The sequence below is a fragment of the Cydia strobilella genome, chromosome 7 (assembly GCF_947568885.1).
Source record: "Cydia strobilella chromosome 7, ilCydStro3.1, whole genome shotgun sequence".
In the NCBI taxonomy this organism is placed as follows: Eukaryota; Metazoa; Arthropoda; class Insecta; order Lepidoptera; family Tortricidae; genus Cydia; species Cydia strobilella.
This window is the reverse complement of record NC_086047.1, coordinates 2553724-2578445: the sequence shown is the minus strand read 5'-3', so window position 1 is coordinate 2578445 and position 24722 is coordinate 2553724. Positions and strand designations below refer to the sequence as shown.

At 37.9% G+C, this 24722-nt stretch overlaps 1 protein-coding gene across 9 annotated transcripts in view; it reads left to right on the top strand.

The window, feature by feature from the left end:
* The first annotated feature begins 960 nt into the window (after positions 1-960).
* LOC134742906 (alaserpin-like) overlaps positions 961-24722 on the top strand; it is a 42426-nt gene continuing 18664 nt past the window's right edge. For all 9 annotated transcript variants that reach the window (XM_063676104.1, XM_063676106.1, XM_063676107.1 and 6 more), the window contains exons 1-6: positions 961-1078; positions 21507-21595; positions 22418-22561; positions 22953-23156; positions 23685-23783; positions 24270-24410. In XM_063676104.1, coding sequence (XP_063532174.1) covers positions 1003-1078; positions 21507-21595; positions 22418-22561; positions 22953-23156; positions 23685-23783; positions 24270-24410 — 753 coding nt within the window. In that variant the 5' untranslated portion in view covers positions 961-1002. The remainder of the gene's footprint in view (positions 1079-21506; positions 21596-22417; positions 22562-22952; positions 23157-23684; positions 23784-24269; positions 24411-24722) is intronic.

Below are 24722 nucleotides of genomic sequence, written 5' to 3'. Positions count from 1 at the left end.
TACAACTACAATTGCGCAACTTAAGTCCCGGAAAATAATATTGTTATACATAGGGTACAAACAATGCATACCTTTTTTTGTCCAATATACGATCAATGGGTAATAAAAATATTTTGCTAAATATTATTTCTAAAATTTAAACAAAAAATTATATATCGTCAATATCGTCAGAATGAGAATCATATTCAAATCTATTATTATTTTCTTCTAGATATATTACTATTTTTTTTTCCATATTTTCAATGATATGTCTATTTCTTTTAACGCTTAAAATCCACTTGTTGTGTTATACTCGTATCCACTTGTAAGTTGAAAACGGTTTTTCAGCATCAACAGACATTACTATCATTTTAATCCGGAAAGTCCCGGATTTTTTTAAATCTGGAAAGTCCTGAAAAAATGTTAATGCAAGGAAGTCTCCATTTCATGACTGTTTTAATAAGCTTACACATTATATTCCGATCACTGGTTATAATATAGTTCAGCGCACAAAATTGAAATGAACACGAGACCATTTACTTCGAAATACGTATTTGCATTCCTATATCTTTTCATGTATTCGTTATTCAAATACACGGAATCCGTGATTACCACGTTAAGTTTAAAACCCTTTTCCTCATTAACTAGAAAAGAAAGTTTGATATCATTCAAAACAATACATGACCATATGGGGAACTCCAAAACAATTTACCACTTAGTCGTTCATTAGTTAATACCAGGGCTATAACTGCGAAAATCGAAGTTCGCAAATTGCGGGCATTTCTCTCTGTCACTCTAATTACGCCTACATTGGAGTAAAAGAGAAAGATCCCCGCAATTTGCGAATTACGGTTTTCGCGGTAGCCCCGCAGTGCACTAGCTGTACGCTGTACATGATGTCTGTACGATTAAGCGCGTGGTAGAAAAAGGTAGTAAGTCCTAATGAAATAGTTCGTCCGTTGGCCGTTTGGTTTTGCCGGTGTAGTCACTTGGTAAGCTTCATAATAATATATAAGAATAGTAATGGCCGACCGGTTTAGTTTATGTTCGGTGGGCGCGCAAGCAACACTGGATAGCAACATGAATACTCTTATATTCTGTAAGTTTTTAAACGCTTATTTTTACTGTTTACGACTTTGATATGATGTAGGTTTTTTTTTAAATGCTATATCGTCTATGTGAATAACTATTTTAGTTTTATAAACTTACTTCTTATCTTCTTGACCTGCAACGCTTCTCCAAAGGATGACATCATATTTTTATATTACGAAAACACTTTAAAACGTTTCTTTTTCAATGCAAACTTTTTATTACATTTCGTTTAACTTAAGATTAAAATATCAGAACAAATTAAACATGATACAGCAACAGAGGGCCTACCGCGAACCATATTCGACATGTTGTCTCTCTGTCGCACTTGTAAATTCGTACGCAAGTGTGACAGGGGGCAACGCGTTGAACGTGGTTCGCGGTAGGTTTCCATACTTTATCCGAACAGCAAAAAATTTGATAGGTACCTAACTGTGTAGTTTGTTTTACTATAAACATTATATTTGTATTTCAAGCTTGTCGCCAAATATTAAGAATACCAATGATTTATTCACGTTTGTGAATTATTCTATTGGCTTGTATAGGTACTTCTTTTAGTCGGTATAGGTTATTTTAAGACAATAATAAAGTTGCATGGCTTTTTCGTGTCTCTCCTTATGAAACAATAAACCCATTTTTATCACTCTTGTACCTATATATACTTAATTAAAAAGCCGGCGAAGTGCGACTCGGGCTCGAGCACGAAGGGTTCCGTACCTACGCAAAAAAACGGCAAAAAATCACGTTTGGTGTATGGGAGTCGCACTTAAATATTTTATTTTATTCTGTTTTTAGTATGTGTTGTTATAGCCGAGCGGCAACAGAAATACATCATTTGTGAAAGTTACAACTGTCTAGCTATCACGGTTCGTGAGATACAGCCTGGTGACAGACGGACAGACAGACAGACAGCGGAGTCCTGAGACTCCGCTGTCTGTCTGTCAGTCCGTCCCGTTTATACCCTTTGGGTACGGAACCCTAAAAACGGATTTAGTATAGGCAAGGAACTATTTAAGTCATATTTTAGTGGGTAGAATGGGTAGATAACACATGTGACCTACGAAACTTTAGATACCTATCTACAATACAATACAAATACTCTTTATTGTACACTTCAATAAAAACAATACAGAAAGAAAACAGAAGTAGAGGATAAAGAAGTTAATTTATCCCCGGCAAGCTCGGTTTTCCGGCATACAAACGTAGTTACGCTCCTTCTTCTTCCTGCCCTTATCCCACATAGGGGTCGGCACAACATGTTTTTCTCTTCCATTCTCCTCTATCTTTCGTCACCTGAGCACTCACTCGTTTCTTTCTCATATCCTCTTTCACACAATCCATCCATCGTTTTTTGGGAGCTAGATTTCTCTGAAACTTTGTACTTACAATAGGATAAGGTAGTTTATGTAGCTTCAGATACCATATAGATATAAGTCATGTCATTGTATGTGCAAAGCTTCATTACAATTCAACACGTAGTGTTAAAATGAGAACGAAACCCCGTTTGTATGGGAAGGTGAAATTCGGCCGAGCAAGAAAGGTCGAAATTTATATGTTAAACCAAGTATTATTTAGTAAGTACCTAACTGTTCTTTCAAAAATTTCTAAAGAAAGTTGGGTGATATTTAAAAAATATTTGTTTTGAAGCATCAACATCAGCGATACTCTGTAACCTTTTTCTTCAAGCTACCTAAATCTTCAAGTTACTTAAATTTTATATGCTATTGTTGAGTTTCCAAGAGGGTAGTTATTTTTTCTATATTACATATTTAAAGTAAAGTAATTTTACCCCAAGTACCTATGAATTTTCTGAGTGATATTTTTTCACTTTATTATGTTATTCAAATTTTGGAGAATTCTTTACAACTAAATAAAAAAAACCGGCCAAGTGCTAGTCGGACTCGCGCACCGAGGGTTCCGTACTTTTTTAGTATTTGTTGTTATAGCTGCAACAGAAATACATCATCTGTGAAAATTTCAACTGTCTAGCTATCACGGTTCATGAGATACAGCCTGGTGACAGACAGACAGACGGACAGCGGAGTCTTAGTAATAGGGTCCCGTTTTTACCCTTTGGGTACGGAACCCTCTTCTTCTTCTCGTGTCGATGGTTTCGTATACATTTCATATTAAGCGGGACCAGAAGGTAGCGACGCTTAACGCCCTGTCTGTTGCGTCCCGTAGATCTTGCTCGGAACATGTGTGCGGGTTCGCTGGGCAGGACAGCATGTGTCTCATCGTTTGGGGAGCCGTGCCACATACGCATAGGGTATCTGCGCCGTTTAGGCCGCCCCACCTTACCAAATTCTCTTTGCTGCGGCCAACTTGGGAACGCAGTCTATTTAAGGCTTTCCAGATCGGCCATCTGTCAGACCAGTTACCTATTTCCAAACCAGTTATTTTGGGAAAATCATACAGAGACGCCGTCCTATCACAAAAAGTAAATAAAGAGTCCGACGACACCGTCAAACCATGCGCGGCCCAAGAGTTGAGTAATAATACACAACTGCAACAAGAGATGACAGATCAAGATATTAGACAGAACGAAAATGCGAAAAGCCACGAAGAGGCTAAACAACCAGTACAAACGACAGATCAAGACATTGGACAGAACGAGAATGCGAAAAGCCACGAAGAGGCCGAACAACCAATACAAACGACATATCAAGACATTAGACAGAACGAGAATGCGAAAAGCCACGAAGAGGCCGAACAACCAATACAAAGAATACCCCCATTACACTTGAACACCCCTGATACCGAAGATTCTACCGCTAGGGATGACAACGTGGGTTCTTCGGCTTTTACACGAGTAACTGAAAGTGTGAAAAACATTCTTATGTCTGAAGATAACTGGACCAATAAGCTAAACCTCACAGTTAAAATTTTAGTTAAGGAATTGGTTGTACTGCTCATGAGGGTTTTCAACTCCGTAGATTTCTTTAAGTTGCTTTCTCCAAATGTAAATGGCTAGTTCCTTTAAAAAATCAACATTGAATTTCATACAATGGAACTCGCAAAGTATTAGGCCTAAGTTAACTGAATTTGAAGCCCTATTGAATAGCGAAAAGGTTCACATTGCTTTAGTTAGTGAAACATGGCTTGATGGTAATTCTACATTCAACATAAACTCGTACACTATATTTCGTAACGATAGATCTGACTCGTATGGGGGTGTCGCGGTCATTATACATAACTCCATCAAGGCCCAGTCGTTTCACATTGCATTAAATAACCCTGGTATTGAAATTGTATGTGTTAAGCTTTTAAACTGTGCCTCTTTAAATAATATTGTATCACTGTACTGCCCTTCATCAGTGCGAACAACTCAACTCGACTGGGATTCAATTTTCACGGCTCTTTCGAATAAATCATTAATAGCAGGGGACTTCAATGCCCATCATACTAATTGGTCATATAAATGTGACGGTAGAGGAAATCAGCTGTTTGATTCGGCAATCGAGCATGGTTTTGTGTCTCTTAATGATGGAAAGGCGACAAGGGTTAAACTCGTAAGTGGGTCACTTCAGGAAAGCTCTCCAGATATCACCTTTTGCTCGTCTGATATTGCTGTTGATTTTGCCTGGCAGGTTTCCAATGAACATTTAGGGAGTGATCATCTAATTGTAAAGTTTAGTTTAGATTATCAAGACATCAGGCACTTTGAGCAAAGATTAAATTTTAAAAAAGCGGATTGGCCAGGCTTTCGCGAATTCCTAAAAGAATACCTTTCGAAACAGCCAATTCCTACGCAACACGATGTTCAAGTTACTTATGACATCTTTGAGACTGGTATCAGTAAGTCCTTAGCGATTAATATCCCTGTAATTAAAATGTGTACTGATCCTACACGGAATTTCAAACCCAAAAGCTATTGGAATGCCTCGTTGTCTTTGGCTGTAGCTCAAAGGCGACTAGCATTAGCAAAATTCAGACGGAATCCGACCCCTGCTAATCTAAAACTGCTGCAAGAAAAGGTTGCAGAAGCACAACGCCTCATTCGTAATGCTAAGGCGTCGAGTTGGCGGGAGTTTTGCCAAAGTATAGATGAAACTACTTCCGCGTCTGACATGTGGAATCGTATGAAGTGGATAAAAGGTTATAAGCGTTCTAGGGTTGTTGCATCTGAAGAAAAAAAAGTCGAATTGTTGCGTTCTCTCACGCCTGATTTCGTGCGACAGGAGTCACCGACGTTTACATCTGTGAACCCACAATTAGAGGTAGAATTTTCGCTAGAAGAATTAACAAGGTGTCTAAAAAATAAGAAATCTTCTCCAGGGGTAGATGGAATAACGTATGCTGTGTTATGCAATCTGCCATCACAAGCATTGTTGTTTCTACTAAAACTGTATAACTTGATTTTTGTGTCAGGTGAGGTGCCCAGGCAGTGGAGAGTTATCCAGGTCGTACCTATTCCTAAGTCAAGTCAAGATAACACTTCGAAGCTAAGACCGATTTCTTTAATGTCCTGCGTATCTAAGATATTCCACCCAATGCTAGCGAGACGCCTGGAATGGTTTATAGAACACAACCAGATTCTATCTCGAAATACCGTGGGCTTTAGGAAAGGTCTATCCTGTATGGACTGCCTAGCTCGCTTAATATCCCACATACAAGTGGGTTTTGCCAAGAACACTTGTACTCTAGCTTGTTTTTTAGACATTGAAGGTGCATATAACAATGTTTCGGTTTCTAAAGTTGTTGATATTCTAGATACCTTAGGAGTTGGGGGCAATTTTTGTAGATATTTATGGGCCTTCTTGAGCGAGAGGCATCTTCTACTAAGAGACCCTGATGTCGGTCTTTCTATGGTGCGGTGGACAGACAAGGGCCTAGCTCAAGGGGATCCACTCTCCCCTCTTCTGTTTAACATTGCTACATATCAGATTTGTAACGACATAGTCAATGTCTCAATTTCCCAATATGCTGATGATTTTGTGTTATATGTCAGGCAAAAGAATTTATATGACAGTGTCTGCTCAATGCAAGACAGTTTAAACACAATGTTAAAATTTTTGGACAGTTTAGGACTAGAGGTCTCAGCTAGTAAGTCAAAGTTTTGCATTTTCAGCAAAGGTGATAAAAAACAACAAGTAAACCTATTAATTCGAGGACAACCGCTTTGCTCTGATAAATCTATTAAATACTTAGGTGTGTTGCTAGACCAACACCTACGATGGGGAGAGCACATTAACTATGTAGTCGAAAAAACTCAAAAATACCTTAGCATTTTGATAACTTTAGCTGGCGCGTCTTGGGGAATACATCCTAAGCACCTACGGAGGTTGTACATCTCCTTGATTAGAAGTAGACTGGATTACGCGAGTGCACTTTTTCACAATAGCGCCAACAGACACATCTATAAGCTTGAAAAAATTCAAAACCAAGCTCTAAGGGTAATCGGAGGCTTTATCAGGTCTACACCGATCCACGTGATGGAAAGTGAATTATGTCTTGTGCCATTACATCTCCGTAGATGGTTACTGGCCACTAGGTTTTGCTTGAAATCACTGACCTGGTCAAATAGCGCCACGGTTGATGAGATTCTGGAGTTGCGGGCCTCATGCCAAAGAGGGTACTGGACTAAGACAAGGAAAAAACCTTTGCTAGCTGTCGTAAATGAGGAAATCTCTGAAGAACATATTCAGTCGTCATTCCCATTACCAATGTTTCAATTAGATGTTTGGGTGTCAAAAATTGAATTACATGAAGTCTTGCACAGCGGTTTAGAATCTGTTATTGGTGCAAAACACACACACAACGTCAATGCTCTGCGTATTGATGTGGTTCAAGAATTGAATAGAAAATATATTAATTTTTATAGAATATTCACTGATGCGTCGAAGTACGGTAAAAAAATAGGGGCTGCCTTTTTCGATCCATTTAGTGCCACAAGAGCACAATATAAAATTTCAGCTGGAGTTTCTATAATGACCGCGGAACTCAGTGCGATTTATCAGGCTTTAGTGTTTGTTGAAAATCAAAATTATCCTAATGTGGCAATTTTCACGGACAGTAAAAGCTCCATTCAGCATTTGAGCCGGTGTGTCTCAGGCGAACGGTGCTTTTTACTGGCGTACAAAATCTTAATGCAAATCTCTAAGCTCCGAAATTGCGGAAGGTGTTTGAAAATACAGTGGGTTCCATCACATATCGGTTTGGTGGGAAACGAGGAGGCTGACCGGTTGGCGGCAGCGGCTGCTTCTGAGGGAACTGAGTTTGATGTCGCTCCAGACTTCTCAGAAATAGTCGCACAGTATAAAGGTAAAATATATGGTCGCTGGAAGGAGTTCTTTGATGAAAGATCGCAAGAGAAAGGAATCTGGTACAAGACCATTCAATGTGAGCCTCCTCGGATACCCTGGTGGGAAGTGGCTGACTTGAACCGGGCGAAAATTGTACGCGCTCACAGGCTTCGGTCCGGTCACATTCCATTGAATATGTTTGCTCATCTGATGAGGAAAGCAGAGTCGCCCAACTGCGATATTTGCGACTCTGTCGAGGATGTACAGCACTTCCTAATGGAATGTGTTCGGACTCGAGACAAGAGGGCGCAACTATTTGAAGCTAGGGGTTATGCAGTAACTGACATTGGGGTTTTTCACACGATATTGGCGGAACCCCTGTCTAAAACTGCGAAATTCGTGTACAGTTTTTTTGATGTATACTAACACTTATTGAAACTGTAATTTAGAGGCCCAACGGAGCCGACATGTCTCACTGATAAAGGCTCCTTTTAAATATGTAGATTAAAAAAAAAAAAAAAATAGATCGGCCATGGTTGTTTGTGTCCGGCCGGGAGCGTTTCGGCGGGATGGACGTAGTCATCGGGAGGGGCGCGAGTACTTTGCCAGTGTGCCAGCCGGTTCTCGGGTGGCGGGACACTGATAGCGGTAGTGCACCGCATAAAGCTCTTTCGGCTCTTTAGACGCGACGGTGGTAGCTTGTGGCCGTGGAGAGGGTGTCTTGGGTCTTGCTCCTGCTTGAGTTTTTCTATAGCGCAGGCCACCTCCCTGCGGGTCTCCGGGGGCGCTATACCCGCCAGGGGGTAGAGCTTACCGAGCGGCGTGGGTTTCAGACAACCGGTGATCGTGCGGCAGGTGTCGTTGAGTGCTGAAGAAACTTGTCCTGCATGGGGGGAGCGGTGCCACACCGGGCATGCGTATTCACCCGCCGAATAGCAGAGTGCTAGGCCGGTTGTGCGGAGTGTGTGTGCAGAGGCACCCCAGTGCGTAGAAGTAAGTTTCCTCAGCAGGTTATTTCGTGTTGTGACCTTTTGGCGTGTTTTTAGGCAGTGACTCTTAAAAGACAAAGTTCTATCGAGGGAAATTCCCAGGTACCTCGGGTTCGGGCAATGCTCAATGTTAACGCCGTCCCAGATTATGTTGAGCGGTCGATTTGCGTCCCGATTTCGCAGGTGAAATGCGCACGACTGTGTTTTTGTAGGCAGTTGGCTTTGTAGTACGGAACCCTAAAAACTATTTTTTTATGTAGTTGTGAAGCAAGTTTAGCAATATACCGTAATTTCATTCAGAAGAAAAGTTAGTTATTTTATTTCTACTGGTTTCTTCTTCACTGGCTTCAATCTTTTGGTATACCTATACCAAAAGATTTGAGGTGGCACCTCATCACAAAAATTAACATGTTTGGTCTGTGCTACACCTCGCTGTACATACAAAACAAAAAATAATAATAAAATAGTTACAACAATTATAAACTATAATACACTTTTTGCAAAGTATACTCTTACTGTATGGATTATTGTAAATATCCAGCTCCGGCTCCATTTATTTTTCATGGAACCTTAACAAATGAACTAATTATAATAGATGTTGTGACTTTTTAAAAGCCGGAACACAAGTACTTACTTGCAAATAATGATTTCACACTAATTACATTTATTTTAATGATTCAAGTAATTAGCTACCTGCACGTACGATAAAATTCGCGTCGACATATGTAGGAGACCCTTATACGGTCCAATTCGAAAAGGCTTCTAATAGTTCACTGCGGTACGATATCGATTTGCAAGTGTCAAAAGTGACGTTTTTGGTTGAAGAAATGTCACTTTTCACACTTTAGGATTTGCCACACTGGATGCGTTCTGCGGTCAGCGGTCAGGGCAAACCCGCATTATGTATGAACAACATTGACAGCAACCTTTGAAGTTGAAGTCTGACCTGACCGCTGCCCGCAGAACACATCCAGTGTGGTAAATAAGTTATAAGTTACCGGATGAATTTAAAGGGGAAAAGAATACAACATTTAAGAAAATGATGAAAGCTTGGCTGTGTGGGAAATGTTTCTACAGTGTGGGCGAGTTCCTTAATAGTTAAGTTAATGCATGGACTTAGGCTAGTTTAATTAAATTTGTATGCCAGTTTGTAGGCACAATGTGGAGATCCTATGTAATTTTGTAAATAGTTTTAAGACCTCTGTAACCCATATTGACAAATAAATTATTAATCAATCAAATCCTTTACAGATCGTTTTCGTACCGCAATGATCTCTTAGAAGCATTGCTCGAATACGGCCGTTAGTCTGACTCGCACTCGCAGGTTTTATCTACATCACATAGCAACAAGCAAATCTTTTTAATGCTTTGCAAAGAATACCTGCCTAATTCGATACACCCATTAAAACACGAAAATAATCAATTAAATACTAATCAAGTTTATTATTAGGCGCGTTGTACGAACAGTCATGTTACGCCTAAACGAATCTCTTATCGCACAAATGCTGTTATGTGAAGTTACTACAAGGTCGGTCTTATAACTCTTATACCTCAAAATCGATTTGAGAACCGTGAATGTACTGAAAGCAATAGGGAATATTACTGCAATGTTCTATGCAGTGCAGCACTAGTGCACATCATAAACCATAGAGTAACTTATAAAGCCTGACCAGTAATACAGGGTGTCCCTATGTACATTTATTATGCATTAGGGTATTTAGAACCAGTATGCAAAGTATCATAACAACCGGTGTAGCGGTAACGAAGAGATTAACCAATTACGATTTATTACTTTAGAGCAGCCTGTATGTGTTAGTGGCTCCTGAGGTAATAAATAGTATGAAACCTTCTTCGACCTTTTTTTTTATACCACGTCAGTGGCAATCAAGCATCCGGCCCGCCTGATGGTAAGCAGTTACCGTAGCCTATGGACGCCTGCAACACCGGAGATATTACACGCGCGTTGCCGACCCTAACACTCCTCTCCCTCGTTGAGCTCTGGCAACCTTACTTACCGGCAGGAACACAACACTATGAGTAGGGTCTAGTGTTATTTGGCTGCGGTTTTCTGTAAGGTGGAGGTACTTCCCCAGTTGGGCTCTGCTCTAGATCTGGAATGACATCCGCTGTCCTGTGCCCTACCACACAAAGCGAGATGTCATTCACAGTGCCCATACCTCTCTTTTGGACGTATTTTAAGGACATATCCGGGTCCGGACGCAGTTTAAGGACATACCCGGGTCCGTTATTTATGACACTAATACGATTCTGACTTTTGACAAATGTCATCAATGCCGCACATTTTCGAACAAATTATCAAAAGCACTGCCAATGATTAATACAGTATATTTCTTTTTGTTGTTGATTATTGGAAATAACTTTTGTTTGAAAAATTGTTTTTTTATCTTCTGTTCTAATTAAAAAAAATATTAACGGTAGAGCATTCCTGAGAAGTAACCCTACGCGGGGGATTTCAGGGTTTGTCCAATGGCCAGGACCCAGGACACAGTGTCAATATCGTTGATGAGTAACGGAATGAACGTCATAATCGCACCAATACCGCGGCGGCGAACTTCACTCGTTTTATCAAGGAGATATATATTTATTTCCATTAATACAAAAAAATACCAAAAAACAAATAAATCCTTAAAGTAAAAATTATAAACTAAATTTAAAAGCTAAACTAAACTAAAACTAAAACTATAAATAAAAAAATGTCTCTAGCTCAGCGCCTCGTGGCAGGGTGACAAGAAGGCTGGCGGCATTGCCACGCTGGACGGCAATGCCAATCCGTTGCGCGAGGTAGGAGCCAGCTCTCCTGTCACCCGTCGCTAGAGATGGGTAGTGAGTAAATACTCAAGAGTAAATACCGAGTAAATACTCAGTATTTACTCAATTTACCCGTATTTACTCGTTTATACCCAATTTGGTGGGTATAAACTATTTAGAGTGCTGACACTGCTGACAGGGTATAGAAATCTGAAATAAAGGTGTATTTTGTACTGGATTTAGTAGTCCAATTAGTAAAAAATATATTTTAAGAGGGGCGTTCCATACATGTAACTAAGTGTCACAATAAAAAAAATCTAAAACCACCAACGTGTGGCACATCATTAAATTGGTCTTTAAAAATAACTTCAATGTTATTATGCACTTTTTTCGATAAATTTATTACTTTTGGGAAAAAACCGTTTCCAAAGGCCAAAATAATGTTCATCCCTCTATAACTTTTGGAACAAAGTTTAATAAAATATGAAAAAATAGCGGAAGAATAGACCCTAGAAAACACTTTGAGAAAAAAATATTTTAAACATGATCGGTCGGGTCATTTTTGAGTTTTCATTAAAAAACTCTTCATAAAAGGACGTAAGTGCCGCGTAAACACGTAATTTTGCTTGTACGGGGATTCAGGATTCTAAAAGGCGGACCTGTGGATTCTATTCCAGTCCTCAGTCACTTATTTTAATGGGAGAGTGGAACCCAGCGTGGAACGACGCTTTTTAAGCAGCAGTTGGCCGCAACTAGATGGGTAGTTAGTAAAAACCCACCAAATATTTACCTAAAATAACCGTATTTGCCGTATACCGTAACTATGTATTTAGTGTGGTTAAAATATGATTTAATTATAGTCGTTAGTTTTCAGGCTGGCCCTTTCGGTTAACTCTTCGTCTATTGTAAGTAAAACCGCACGTGCTACTACCTGCAAAAAAAGAATCGCTAACTTTGACCGCGTATACTATACGGCTGTACTATGTATAGTCGTTAATTTTCAAGCTGGCCCTTGCAGCTAACTCATTGTCTACTGTAAGTTAAACCGCACGTGCTACTCACTCAATAAAAAACGGTTCGGTCAATTTAACCGGTTATTGAATTACAATTTCTATGGAACTTGCAATAAGATTCAAAATGAACTACGGAAAAATTGCGAGGCTGTGTGGGGTCCCCCTACGGTTACTGAGTTTCGGCGAGTCGAACACTACAGAACCAGTCTAAAATACCTAGTCAACGAGATGCGTAACAAAGGTGCGTTATCCGATATAAAATATATATTTATCGGAGAGCGCACTTATACTGGTTTTTGAGCGTTGGCCTAGGGGGTCATCCATAAATTACATCACACGAATTTAGTGATTTCACATTTGGCAATCCCGTTCCCTCTCGTGTGACTTCACATATTTGACAATTTTGTTTCAAAGAAATTAGCAAATTGAATGAAATATAGTTATTTTAATAAAAATATCTTAAATAATAGGAATATTAGAAATTTTATGACACGAAACCGATACGATATACCGTTTCAAAAACTAGCTTATTTAGTTGTATCGCGAATACAAACAATCAAAACAATTTTCGACTACAAGTGAAGTTAAAGTGACGTCACAAAGTTTGTAACTCCTCTCCCCCTCTTCCCTAATTAATAGTTTTCCATTGTAATTGCCACGTATTTAACCGGTCAACTAATTAATCGAACTTGGGTAGTTCAAAAAATAGAAATGGGTGCTTTTTTATTTTTAGTTAGCCTACTTTGGTGTCCCACTGCTGGGCAAAGGCCTCCCCTCGTTTTTTTCCATTCGACCCTGTCATCGGCATTTTCCCACCATTTGGGGTAGAATGCGTCCAAGTCGTCCCGCCATCTCATTTTCGGTCTGCCTGAACCCTGGCCTGCACCGTCTATGGTGTTCCGTGGGTTCCACTCAGTAACCATTTTGGCCATGGGTACTCAAATTAATAAATTGGCAACAAAAACGGAGCCTTAAATTAATCAATATGAGTTGTAATTTTATGAATTTTGGCCACATTGCCAGGAAAGACAGTGATAACCTGGAAAGCTGGTAATCACTGGTAAAATCGAAGGCGATATGCCGAAACGCAGGAGCCCAATGCGGTAGATAGACCAAATTCGCTCAGCCCTTGATGTAACGCTCCACGGTGCCCTACACTCGGCGACAGACAGAAAGAAGTGGCGGCAAATTGTCCAAGAGAAGCTAGAAGTTACCTAGAAGTGACCACGACCCTCAGTGATGAGGTAACCGATGCAAGGAGGAGGAGGAGACCACATTTAAAAAAGAAAACGGCTATATATTTGAGGCTTATATAAATTATGGGTGCTAAAATATTATACACAGCCAAATTATATTATTATATGCCCAATGAAAGTTCGTGTTTAATATTTTAGATTCCCGAATATTGATAAGCCAATAGCGTATTTGACTGTATTTAAAATTAATTATTTTACACCATGCATAAAATAAAGCACGCAAAATACAAGAAGATTAATAGAGAAACGTAGACAGCAGTTATTTTTAGACACAATTTCTATTTTAAAGCCCGTATAAAACAATAAAGAGTAGGTAATTTGATTGTGACGTCACATGCTAGTGTTTCATATAAATTCCGTAGTAGCAAAATCGTTTTAACAGTTAACAAAAAGAAACTGATTTGACTAGTAGTCAAATACCCTATTAGAATTATATGCCAATGATCGCACCTTTTTTGCAGGTAGTAGCACGTGCGTTTTTACTTACAATAGACAAAGAGTTAGCCGTAAGAACTACTATACATACTATGTAACAATCGCCGCGCTATCTGGTAAGAGCTATATTGTAAAGTATTTTCGTCGCAGTTTTATTTTAATAAAGAACTGGTTAAAAACTGTATAATATGTGAATCAGCTTGCAACATGCACTTATCTAGAACGTAGGCAAATAAGTAACTTTGAAAGTAATTAAGTACCTTCTTATTTAAAACAAAATTGTTAACTATACTTTATCACGTCTATATCCGCTAAATTCCAAATTACCTCTCACTGATAATCACCTTTTTGCCAAAAACTAAGCGTAATAAGCTTCTTATAATATAAATATTATTAATACACGTTAACACAATTAAATAAAAACCAATTTAGTACTTAAATCTCACCAAAATATTGAAATTTTGTTAATAATCGTTTTTACTCACCAAAATGAGTAAATACGAGTATTTACTGTATACTTTGAGTAAATACTGAGTAAATACTCAGTATTTACTCACCCCTACCCATCTCTACCCGTCGCATCCACGATGCGCTTCGCCAGCTCCTTAAAGATGCCGTGAGCACCAGGTCCCCACGGCCCAAGAGATTGACAAATACAGTTTTTTTTTAATTTTTGAAGTTTGATGCAGTAATGTCGCAACAGTAATGCCGCAGTAGTGGTAAATCCTGCCCTTTTGTGATAAATTTCAGCGATTCTTATTACTAAGGGGATCCCCGTTTTGCCCGAGTTTGTTCTATGAACCTATGTAACTAATTAGATAAGTGGCGTTACTAAATGTATTGTATTTCCTTCTTCCTCACTTTAACTCAAACGGCGTCGTGTACGCCTAAGAACAAAGACACAAAAAAGTGAGAAACTTCATATTTCTGTCGCTGTGACGAAAATCGAAATCAATACGGCACATGAGCGGTAAGTACGTGCGAATATTTAAACGGTGTAGCATAGGACCTCAAAAGTATATTGAGATAGATTTTGCTTAGAGATACAATGAAAATTTTAATCATACAAAATAATTCGGCCCGCAATTTAATACACCACAAGTTACGGAATACGAGCTTTTTGAAGTAACTGTTAACGCTTGTTGGCAGTTACTATAAAAAGCTCGTATCCCGTAATGTCATGTTATCTTTGTCATGTTTCTTAATGTTTGCAGTACATTGCTGCTCGGTAAATTAAAAACAAGTGCGAGTCGGACTCACACACGAAGGGTTTCGTACCATTACGCAAAAAACGGCAAAAAAATCGGGTTTGTTGTATGGGAGCCCCACTTAAATATTCATTTTATTATGTTTTTAATATTTGTTGTTATGGCGGCAACAGAAATACGTCATCTGTGAAAATTTCAACTGTCTAGCTATCACGGTTCATGAGATACAGCCTGATGACAAACGGACAGACAGACAGCCGAGCGGAATCTTAGTAATAGGGTCCCGTTTTTACCCTTTGGGTACGGAACCCTAAAAAAAAATAATTACGGGGTCATAGTTAAGTGTAACTTTAAAAAAAGCTTATTCATTATTAATGATTAGACGGATAAATTATATATCAGGTTTAATTTATTGCCCGTATTGGATTTACACGCTGTATAATAACAATGAATAAGACACGTGAATAGAACAGAAACAAAACAGTCGCATAGAATTTGTTTAGTTTTCCATGAACGCTGCATGTGGTGATGTCATTATACAACCGGCGCCAACGCTATTATGGTCTGGGATTCCCTGCCTATTTGTTTAATAAACATTTTCCATCTTTAGGAAAAAGGGAGTTAAGTGCAAAATACTTACATAATGACTAGCAACTGCCCGCGACTCCGTCCGTACTTGCAAAGATAGATATAACTCCGTAATAGATGGATACAGTCTAAGGAAAAAACGTGCCTCGAAAATCAAGAAAATTTGATTCTCGTTCAGAGGGCGCTACTAGTTTTGGCCTACAGTCGTATAGATGGCGTTGACGGTTTCGTTTGTTATTTAACAATTTTAACGCATATCAGTGAAAGAACATGGGTCAAAATCATAAAAATAATTAATGCAAATAAAAAAATCATTTATCTATATTTAAATACATTCTATCGTATTTTTATAAATCTTCATTTTTAGTTTTAAAGTGTGTCGACAGATGGCAGTGAATTTACTGTGGTTACAAAATTTACTATGACAGTACCACTCTAGTATAAGTTACTCTATGGTACTTGTTAAAAACTCCCATTATTACGGTTACGTTTTCCTAGGTCCCAAGTCCCCGGCAAGCTCGGTTCTCCATACAAACGTAGTTACGCTCTCATTTTAAAACGACTAGCTAGATTGCTTTGATACTTTGTACTTACAATAGGATAAGGTATATCTATGCCTGTAATTCGTTTATGTAGCTTCAGATACCATAGTTAAAAACACAGCGAATTTTTGTTTTTCATACAAAACTTGTTTTTGCTCTATTTCGTTTGTTTTATAAACTGGAGCTATATAAACTAATTACAGGCATAGATAGACCTCATGTCATTGTATATGCAAAGGTTCATTACAATCCAACACGTAGTTTTAAAATGAGAACGAAACTCCGTTTGTATGGGAAGGTGAAATTCGGCCGAGCTTGCCGGGGACTAATAAAACCTTTACATGTATTTAACCTAGTAGATAAAATAACCGGAAGCTTTTATTATCAATATCATCATCTATCACTGGCCTACGTTTGATCTATCTACGTTTATAACTATAATATCACTATGATATAATATAACATAGAATAACAACTTATAAATAAAAAAAAATTAAAAAACAAATAAAATAAAATAAAGATAAAATATAGGTATTTGACACAGTGATATTGTAACCTTTTTGAAAACAAAGGTTGTCAATTAGTTCGCCGATCATCTATTATTTTTTCTCAAAACTCGCCTTACAATGTAACTAATGTCTCGAAATTTTTTCCTCGTGTCGATCTGTCTCAAAATGTCATTAGGACTTGTCATAAATCATAAATCATTTATTTCGTGATAAACTTACATACTAGCATTACAAGGAAAATTAAAAAAACATATTTGCAGTGTTTACCACGAAATGGGCTCGCCTCAGCATAATGCCGACCCAAGTGTCGGCGCTGATCTTCCGGCGAGTCCATTTGTGGGCCACGATCGCAGCTGTACGGCACGGACTTGTCGAATTCATTTCTATGTTAGTCGATATTCCGTGCAGGCTAAACAAAACATTCTTCAATTTGCCTATCACTTACGATCTACCCTTGACACTGGCCTAACAAGTTTTCCTCGTCTGGTCACTTCAAGTGTCAACGGCATTGCAAACGAGACTCTATTTATACTAAAAAATACGTTTTTATTTGCTTGTTTGACTTGTTAAGTCAACTTGACAAAGCAATTGAGACTTTGTTTGTATCGATATTGAGTTTATTCCTGATCGTTTGGCATTCAAGACGCTAGGCAATATTTACTTCGGATAGCGTGATGCTAATTTAGTTCTTGTTTATCTTTTTTTACTGGCTAGTTGCTAAGGTAACCAACTGATATAATCGTAGAATATGTTAGAATTACAGAAGGTTTAGATACTATCTAACAAAGATAGAAGTGCGTAAATATCATTCATATTAAAAATACATTTATTTAACTAAAATAAATTACAGTAAGAATATAAAAACTAAAAGATACTTAAACAATAAACACATTACAAACTAAATTAAATGATAATAATGATACGTGCGTTGTATGTGGCCATACATATCTTACATTGGACAAAGCCGAAATGTATATATGCATAGGGTATTTATAACCAGTTTACAAAGTATTATAACAACCGGTGCAGCGGTTACAAAGAAATTAGAGTTTTGAATGATTCACGGTTAGTTTCACTAGACTTATATTGACCGGGATATAGACCGTGATTACATTTTGTATTATTTATAAATCGGGAGCTCATAAATAATACAAAAGGTAATCACGGTCTATATCCCGGTCAATATTATGTCTACGAAGAAATTAACTACTTACAATTTTTTTTACTTTGGAGCAGCCTGTATGTGTTAGTAGCTCCTGAGGCAATAAATAGTATAAAACCTTCTTCGACCGTTTTGATTTTCTTTTTTATTTATATCACTAATAAGATTCTGTCTTTTGACAAATGTCAACATTGCCGCATAATTTCGAACAAATTGTCAAAAGCTCTGCCAATGATTAATACAGTATGTTTCTCTTTGTTATCGATTTCTGGAAATAACTTTTTTTTTGATCTTTTGTTCTTATTAAAAAATATTACATTTACGATTCATTGTTAAACTGTCAATGCTCCAGGTAATGGAAATCATCAATCGTGGTTATCGATTCTGCTTAGAAGTTGAATGTCAAGAGTATTCCATTGTTTAAGCCTTTGTCCACCTCATATTATGTATCACGCCTATTTTGCGTGCTAATAACCGTACAGCATACTTATTGCATATATTATTTTGTGGTCGGATTCTTTATATTGGCTTTATTATATTTCCTTATAGGTTTAAATATATACTTTTTTAACCATGTAACTGCACCGCATTATAACCACTGGTTTATAACCACATGCAACTGACTTTTTCTGTACCTACAGTATATTGTTTATAAATGTTTTGACTCAAATAAAATTTAAAATATTAATACCTAATAGGTAGTTAAGACTAGTTATAACTATACCATCCTCACCACTTAGATGGTTGGCAGTCCTCATCTGTGCGTTTCTCTTAAAACTTCCTGCCTCGCACAGCTAAACTGTGGAATGAACTGTCGCCTGCGGTATTTCCGGACCGATATGACCTTCAAACCTTCATGAAAAGAGCGTATTCCCATCTTAAAGGCCGGCAACGCACTTACAACCCCTCTGGTGTTGCGGGTGTCCATGGGCGGCGGTAATCGCTTACCATCAGGTGATCCGTCTGCTCGTTTGCCTCCTATTTCATAAAAAAAGGTAGATGCAGATGTAGTAATAACTAATACAGAAATTAAGGTACAAAGACAAACTTATCCCCATAAGAGATAGCGAACGGAGCTGTATTTTCATATTTTGCCGTACGTACATATTTTGTAGTACTATTTATATTTTCTTGCTCTATAATATATATTGAACTGAAAATAATTATAATAAATACAATTACATTAAATATATTGAATTTTTACGTTTTTACAAAAGCAATTGCCGGGAATAAAATCACACGGAAACTAAATTATATTTGCAAGGACAGACTTCAAACAAAACCTTACTAGGTCACAGGTGGCTCAATAAAAAATTAATCGCGAAAACATGTCTAATATTGATTTAATTTAAATTGTTTATAATTATAATTACCCTGCATAGCACAGCAGTAGGTACGAGTATTATTTTAGTATTAAAATAGCGAGCGATATAGCAGAGGGATGTGACGAGTAAAAAGACTAAAAACAAAAAGATACTTTCAGAGTAATATCACATCTTTTGTCGCAAATTTCGCGCACCGTATCATGTGTTCCCTTCTAATTTCTTGAGTAGATGCAGATGTAGTAATAACTATTACAGAAATTAAGGTACAAAGACAAACTTTATCCCCATAAGAGATAGCGAAGGGAGCTGTATTTTCATATTTTGCCGGGCACTTAAATACTACGTCATATTCATCACTGACATTTGAGGTACACCCAGGCGCAAAATTCATGGACATTTTATGAATATTTAAATTTATGAGGAGTCTTTTCAAAAGGACTTATTTCTCTATGAACATCATACTAAAAAAGCCCTTTTGAAAAGACACTGTTATAGTGTCTATGAAAATTTTCAGCTCTCTGTACGTGAGACGTCTATTTAGGTGTTTTATCCACTTTGTAATAAAGAAAGGTTTTAACAATCAACAACACATTGTTTCAAACATCAGCGCCATCATCATCATCATCATTAACTTAAGAGTTATTATCTAGTCGGTGGAGTATCTTCCAGCTCTTTGACTTGACTTTCTGATACGACACGACCCCTACTTTTTCTTTCACTTCATCTAAAAAGCTGCTTCTGGGTTTTCCTCTACCCCGCTTCCTTCCTATCCGCCCCTCCAGGATAGTTTTAAAGAAGTAGTCGTGTCGTATTAAGTGTCCAATCATTTTCCCGCGTCTATTTGCAATAGTGTTCACAATAGCTCTTCTTTCACTCACTCTTCTTAGCACCTCCTTATTCGTTATCCTGTCTCTCCAACTAAATGCCTTCCAATGGCCTCCAGCACCACATTTCAAATGCTTCCATTCTATCAGCGCCATTCAAAGTAAAATTAGGTAAACTGCACAATTACAGCGACATAGTTTTGAGAACATGTCATTGGTAAAACCGAACGTTAAAATTGAAGTGGTCATAAAATACAGCGGAACTAACACTTCGCAGTACTGGGTTATTGCGTAGGTATGTATTGTTTTAGTACCTTGTAATGTTTATGCATTTTTGAGGGCAATTTGTGGTTATTTAAATATAGCTTAGGGAAATCATAAATCAATCGAGTCATCTTGTCGTTAAAAATATTAATAATCCATTTTCTTATGTTCTAAATGGTCAATTAAACGTATGAAACGAACAAACATGAATGATCATTAAAATTTCAAATCTAAATATTCAAAGCGCCACTTCCACCATTTCACTAACCCGGGGTTAAGCGGTTCAACCGCCAATCCAGTGTCAAATTGAGTACAATTTTACCAGTAGGTAGCCCTGTTAACTCCAGGTTTAACCGGTTAACCCCGGGTTAGTGACTGGTGCAAGTGGCCCTTATAATGTTAAACAAACAAAAAACGATGTGTCTCCGACGATCACGCAAAATACCTAGATAGGTACTTTAAGTTTTCTTATCTCCACTATCCAAAGGTTGACCGCCTGTTCTTTAACCTCCACTCACATGTAATATTGTGCTTCTTCATCAATTGTTACTTATGATTCGTCTTCAAAAACCATTGTATTTTATTATAGCTTATTTGTCTTATATGTAGACATTTCCATTGGTAAAAATCTAGTTTTGTAAAAGTCATCGAAATCAGTAAAATACTTACTCGCAGTATACTAAATAGCCTATAATTACATAATTATGTAAATGGATAATCTTGGTATACCTTTGATCCTGTATTATTGTCAAGAACCGGTCTGTCCGTGTGTCACATGTTATGTCATTAAAACTATGTAAGGCAAAACGGTAATTGATAATAATTACTGTAACATTTTTGTTTTAAGTATTGAAAATTCTTGCATTTAATATTGATAATGCCTATATAAATAAGCATGGTCACCAGCATTGTGTCACTAGCTTCTTTATATTGATTTAAACTAACACAATTTTCACTCATACTTTTAAAACTAACACGGGACTTAATCGCGTAAAAACTTACGTTTATTTATGTCCCGATGTTTCGAACGTGACGTTACGTTCGTGGTCACAGGCAGACTGGCGAAAAATTGTATCAACATCTTCTTGCTGCGCGGGTTTTGCGAACTACCCGCACTTGATCTTGATTATTAACTTACGCGAGTCCCTTGTTAGTTTTAAAAGTACTAGCTTCTTTGTACTGAATACACTTTTGTTTACAATTGTGATTCTTTAGATTTAATTTACAGCCCTTACTTTCTTCCACTAGTCAACTCTTGTTATGTCTCATAATTGTGTTTCTTAGTTTTGACTTAACTTTCCTTTTGCAGTTGCAGCCGCCGTGGCCATGGCTTCAGCTAGTGGTGAGGAGAAGATTCTCAACGATGGAAATAACGTGTTCACCGCCAACATGTTTTCGGTGAGTGCTAAAATAATTATTGATACTCATATAGTTTGGATCTTCTCAAATGATTTTTACGGCAAAGCGCCCGCCACGCGCTGTGACACAATGGCCACGCGCTCAGTCACAATGGCCACGCGCTCGCATAGAAGAAAAAATAGCTTTTGTTTAACAGATTAGGGTTTTTGCCGTAAAAATCATTTGAGAAGATTCAAACTATATTTTTTATGCATGTGCCTAGTTTTAAGATTTCAAACACAATGTAATATTGTTACTGAATAAAATGATGATGATGATGATATACAAAGATGCGGTTAACTTAACAATTTTACCAATAGGAATATCTTCAGATACCCACTTCAACATATTTAAGCTTGCTTATAAATTCATACCAAAAATACGAAGAAGGGGCTAACGCAAAATTGTACTACTATTTATATTGAATTTTTACGTTTTTACAAAAGCAATTGCCTTGAATAAAATCACACGGAAACTAAATTATATTTACAAGGACAGACTTCAAACAAAACCTTACTTGGTCACAGGTGGCTCAATAAAAAATAAATCGCGAAAACATGTCTAATATTGATTTAATTTAAATTGTATATAATTATAATTACCCAGCATAGCACAGCAGTAGGTACGAGTATTATTTTAGTATAAAAAACAGCGAGCGATATAGCCGAGGGACGTGACGAGTAAAAAGACCAAAAACAGAAAGATACTTTCAGAGTAATATCACAGCTTTTGTCGCAAATTTCGCGCGCCGTATCATGTGTTCCCTTCTAATTTCTTGTCTTTACGCCTCTTAATGAAAGCAATCGGTCTTCCTTTTCGCAGGAGGTGGTAAAAGAGCAGGCAGGCAAGAGCGTGGTGATGTCCGCCTTCTCTGTCCTGCAACCGCTGGCTCAGCTGGCCCTGGCCTCTGTCGGCGAGTCCCATGACCAGCTACTCAAGGCCATCGGCCTACCCAACGACAATGTGGTAACTACCGTCATAATTAACTTTACAGCCGATTTTCGAAGGAATGTATGAGCTTAATGATTGCACTTGCTCTTGTTTCAATTACCAGTTTGGCAATATGAAATGATTTTTCCATTATGTATGTTCATGTACGAATAATCATTTAGAAATTCATTCTTATCTTAATCCACTGGCTCGATGCTAGCGGGCAGCGGGGCGATAAGCAGCCAATCAAGGCCGTTCGTACATTGCGCTCGCTCAAATGTACGCTTTGAACCTCGCTCGCTCGGCTCGTTGCCCCGCTGGCGTCTAGTCTTGTCATAATATATGAGCATTATAATTATATCAGTTCACTTCGACCTTTTTAAATTCCAAGTAGGCTAATAACGTAACGCATTTCTGTTATTTCCAGACCAAAGCAGTGTTCCCCAAAGTAACCGCTCAACTCCGAGCAGTAAAAGGAGTGCAACTGAACATGGCCAACAAAATATACATTCCCCCAAATGCTGTAGTAAAAGAAGACTTTGCCGCACTCTCAAAGAGCGTTTTCGGTTCGGAATTCAAGAACATTGACTTTACGAAAAATGTGCCTGCTGCTCAGGAAATCAACTCATGGGTATGAATGGGCGACGTAATCTTCTTCTTTACCTTTCGCTTTTCCAGTTACAATTGACAAGAGCCCAGGGTCAAATCGTAAGAATTAGCACGTGGGCTGGTTTCCACGATAGGAGGATTCGAGCTGCTGTTCCATCAAGAGGTTCAAGAGAGGCTGATTGAAATTATGCTTGCTGATTAGTCTTGTTTCTTTACGATGTTTTCTATAACTGAGGAGCTGATAATTATCAAATTGTATAAGTACATTATGGTCTAACAAACACATTGGTTTGAGTTGGGGTTCGAACCTACGATTGTTGGATTGGCAGATTGGAAGCTACACGTCTTACCACTTTGACATTCGTGCTCGGTGACAGCTTTGCACAATTATAAAAATCCAATGTGATGATCAGGGACGACTTTGAAAGCATACATATTGTAATAATAACTTACATTTACATAAAGACGTTTAATGTAAAATAGTTCCTACTGAGTTATTTTCATCAAGCATCTCTTTTTAACTTTTTCAATTAGATTTGTCTCTGTTCAGGTAGAGGATCACACAAACCACAAAATCAAAGACTTGGTCGACCCGAACTCCCTGGGAGCTGACACTCGTGCCGTCCTCGTCAACGCTTTGTACTTCAAGGTAAATGACACCGTTTTTAGGGTTCCGTACCCAAAGGGAAAACGGGACCCGATTACTAAGACTTCGCTGTCCGTCTGTCCGTCTGTCTGTCACCAGGCTGTATCTCATGAACCGTGATAGCTAGACAGTTGAAATTTTCACAGATTATGTATTTCTGTTGCCGCTATAACAACAAATACTAAAAAGTACGGAACCCTCGATGCGCGAGTCCGACTCGCACTTGGCCGATTTTTAATAAAAGTAATAGATACTGCATTCTTGTGATCGTCACAATAAAATCCACAGTATTTAAAAAATATGGAAGGTCAACGTCCCACGCTAATATTTTTTAGTCCCATTTTCCTAGTATTTGTGACTAAATTAGCACTATTAGCAGACTATATCCGATAATTTTGTGTATGATGACTAACTTGATGTGTCGCCAGCTTCTAAGCACATCAGTGATAAACTTTAAAATTTGATTAATATATTTTATTACTCTTACAGGGTTCATGGGAAAAGAAATTCGACAATAAGATCACTACTGATCGTGATTTCCACGTAACTAAAGACAAGACAGTGAAAGTGCCGACGATGTACAAGAAAGACGACTTCAAATACGCCGAGAGCAAAGAGCTCGATGCTAAGGTAACTGATATCTTAAAATCTATCTTTCTTTTTATTTATTTTATACCCTGCATCCTGCATCCTTATGTGGCATATAAACGCTAGTTCCTGTTATAAAAACAGGAGGAAGAGCTGCCCTGCTATAGCAGGGTCTACATATTTCACTGGTTGTTACCTGAGAGCAGTTGGAGATGATATGAGTTTGAGTACAGCTAAGCTAGCTAATCATGATCTTGAAGAACAGATTTTTATATTATTGCTTTTTACAACTCCTATATAACAGGATTAGCACAATGTAATTACATTGTCTGGTCTATTAAAATTGAATGTCAA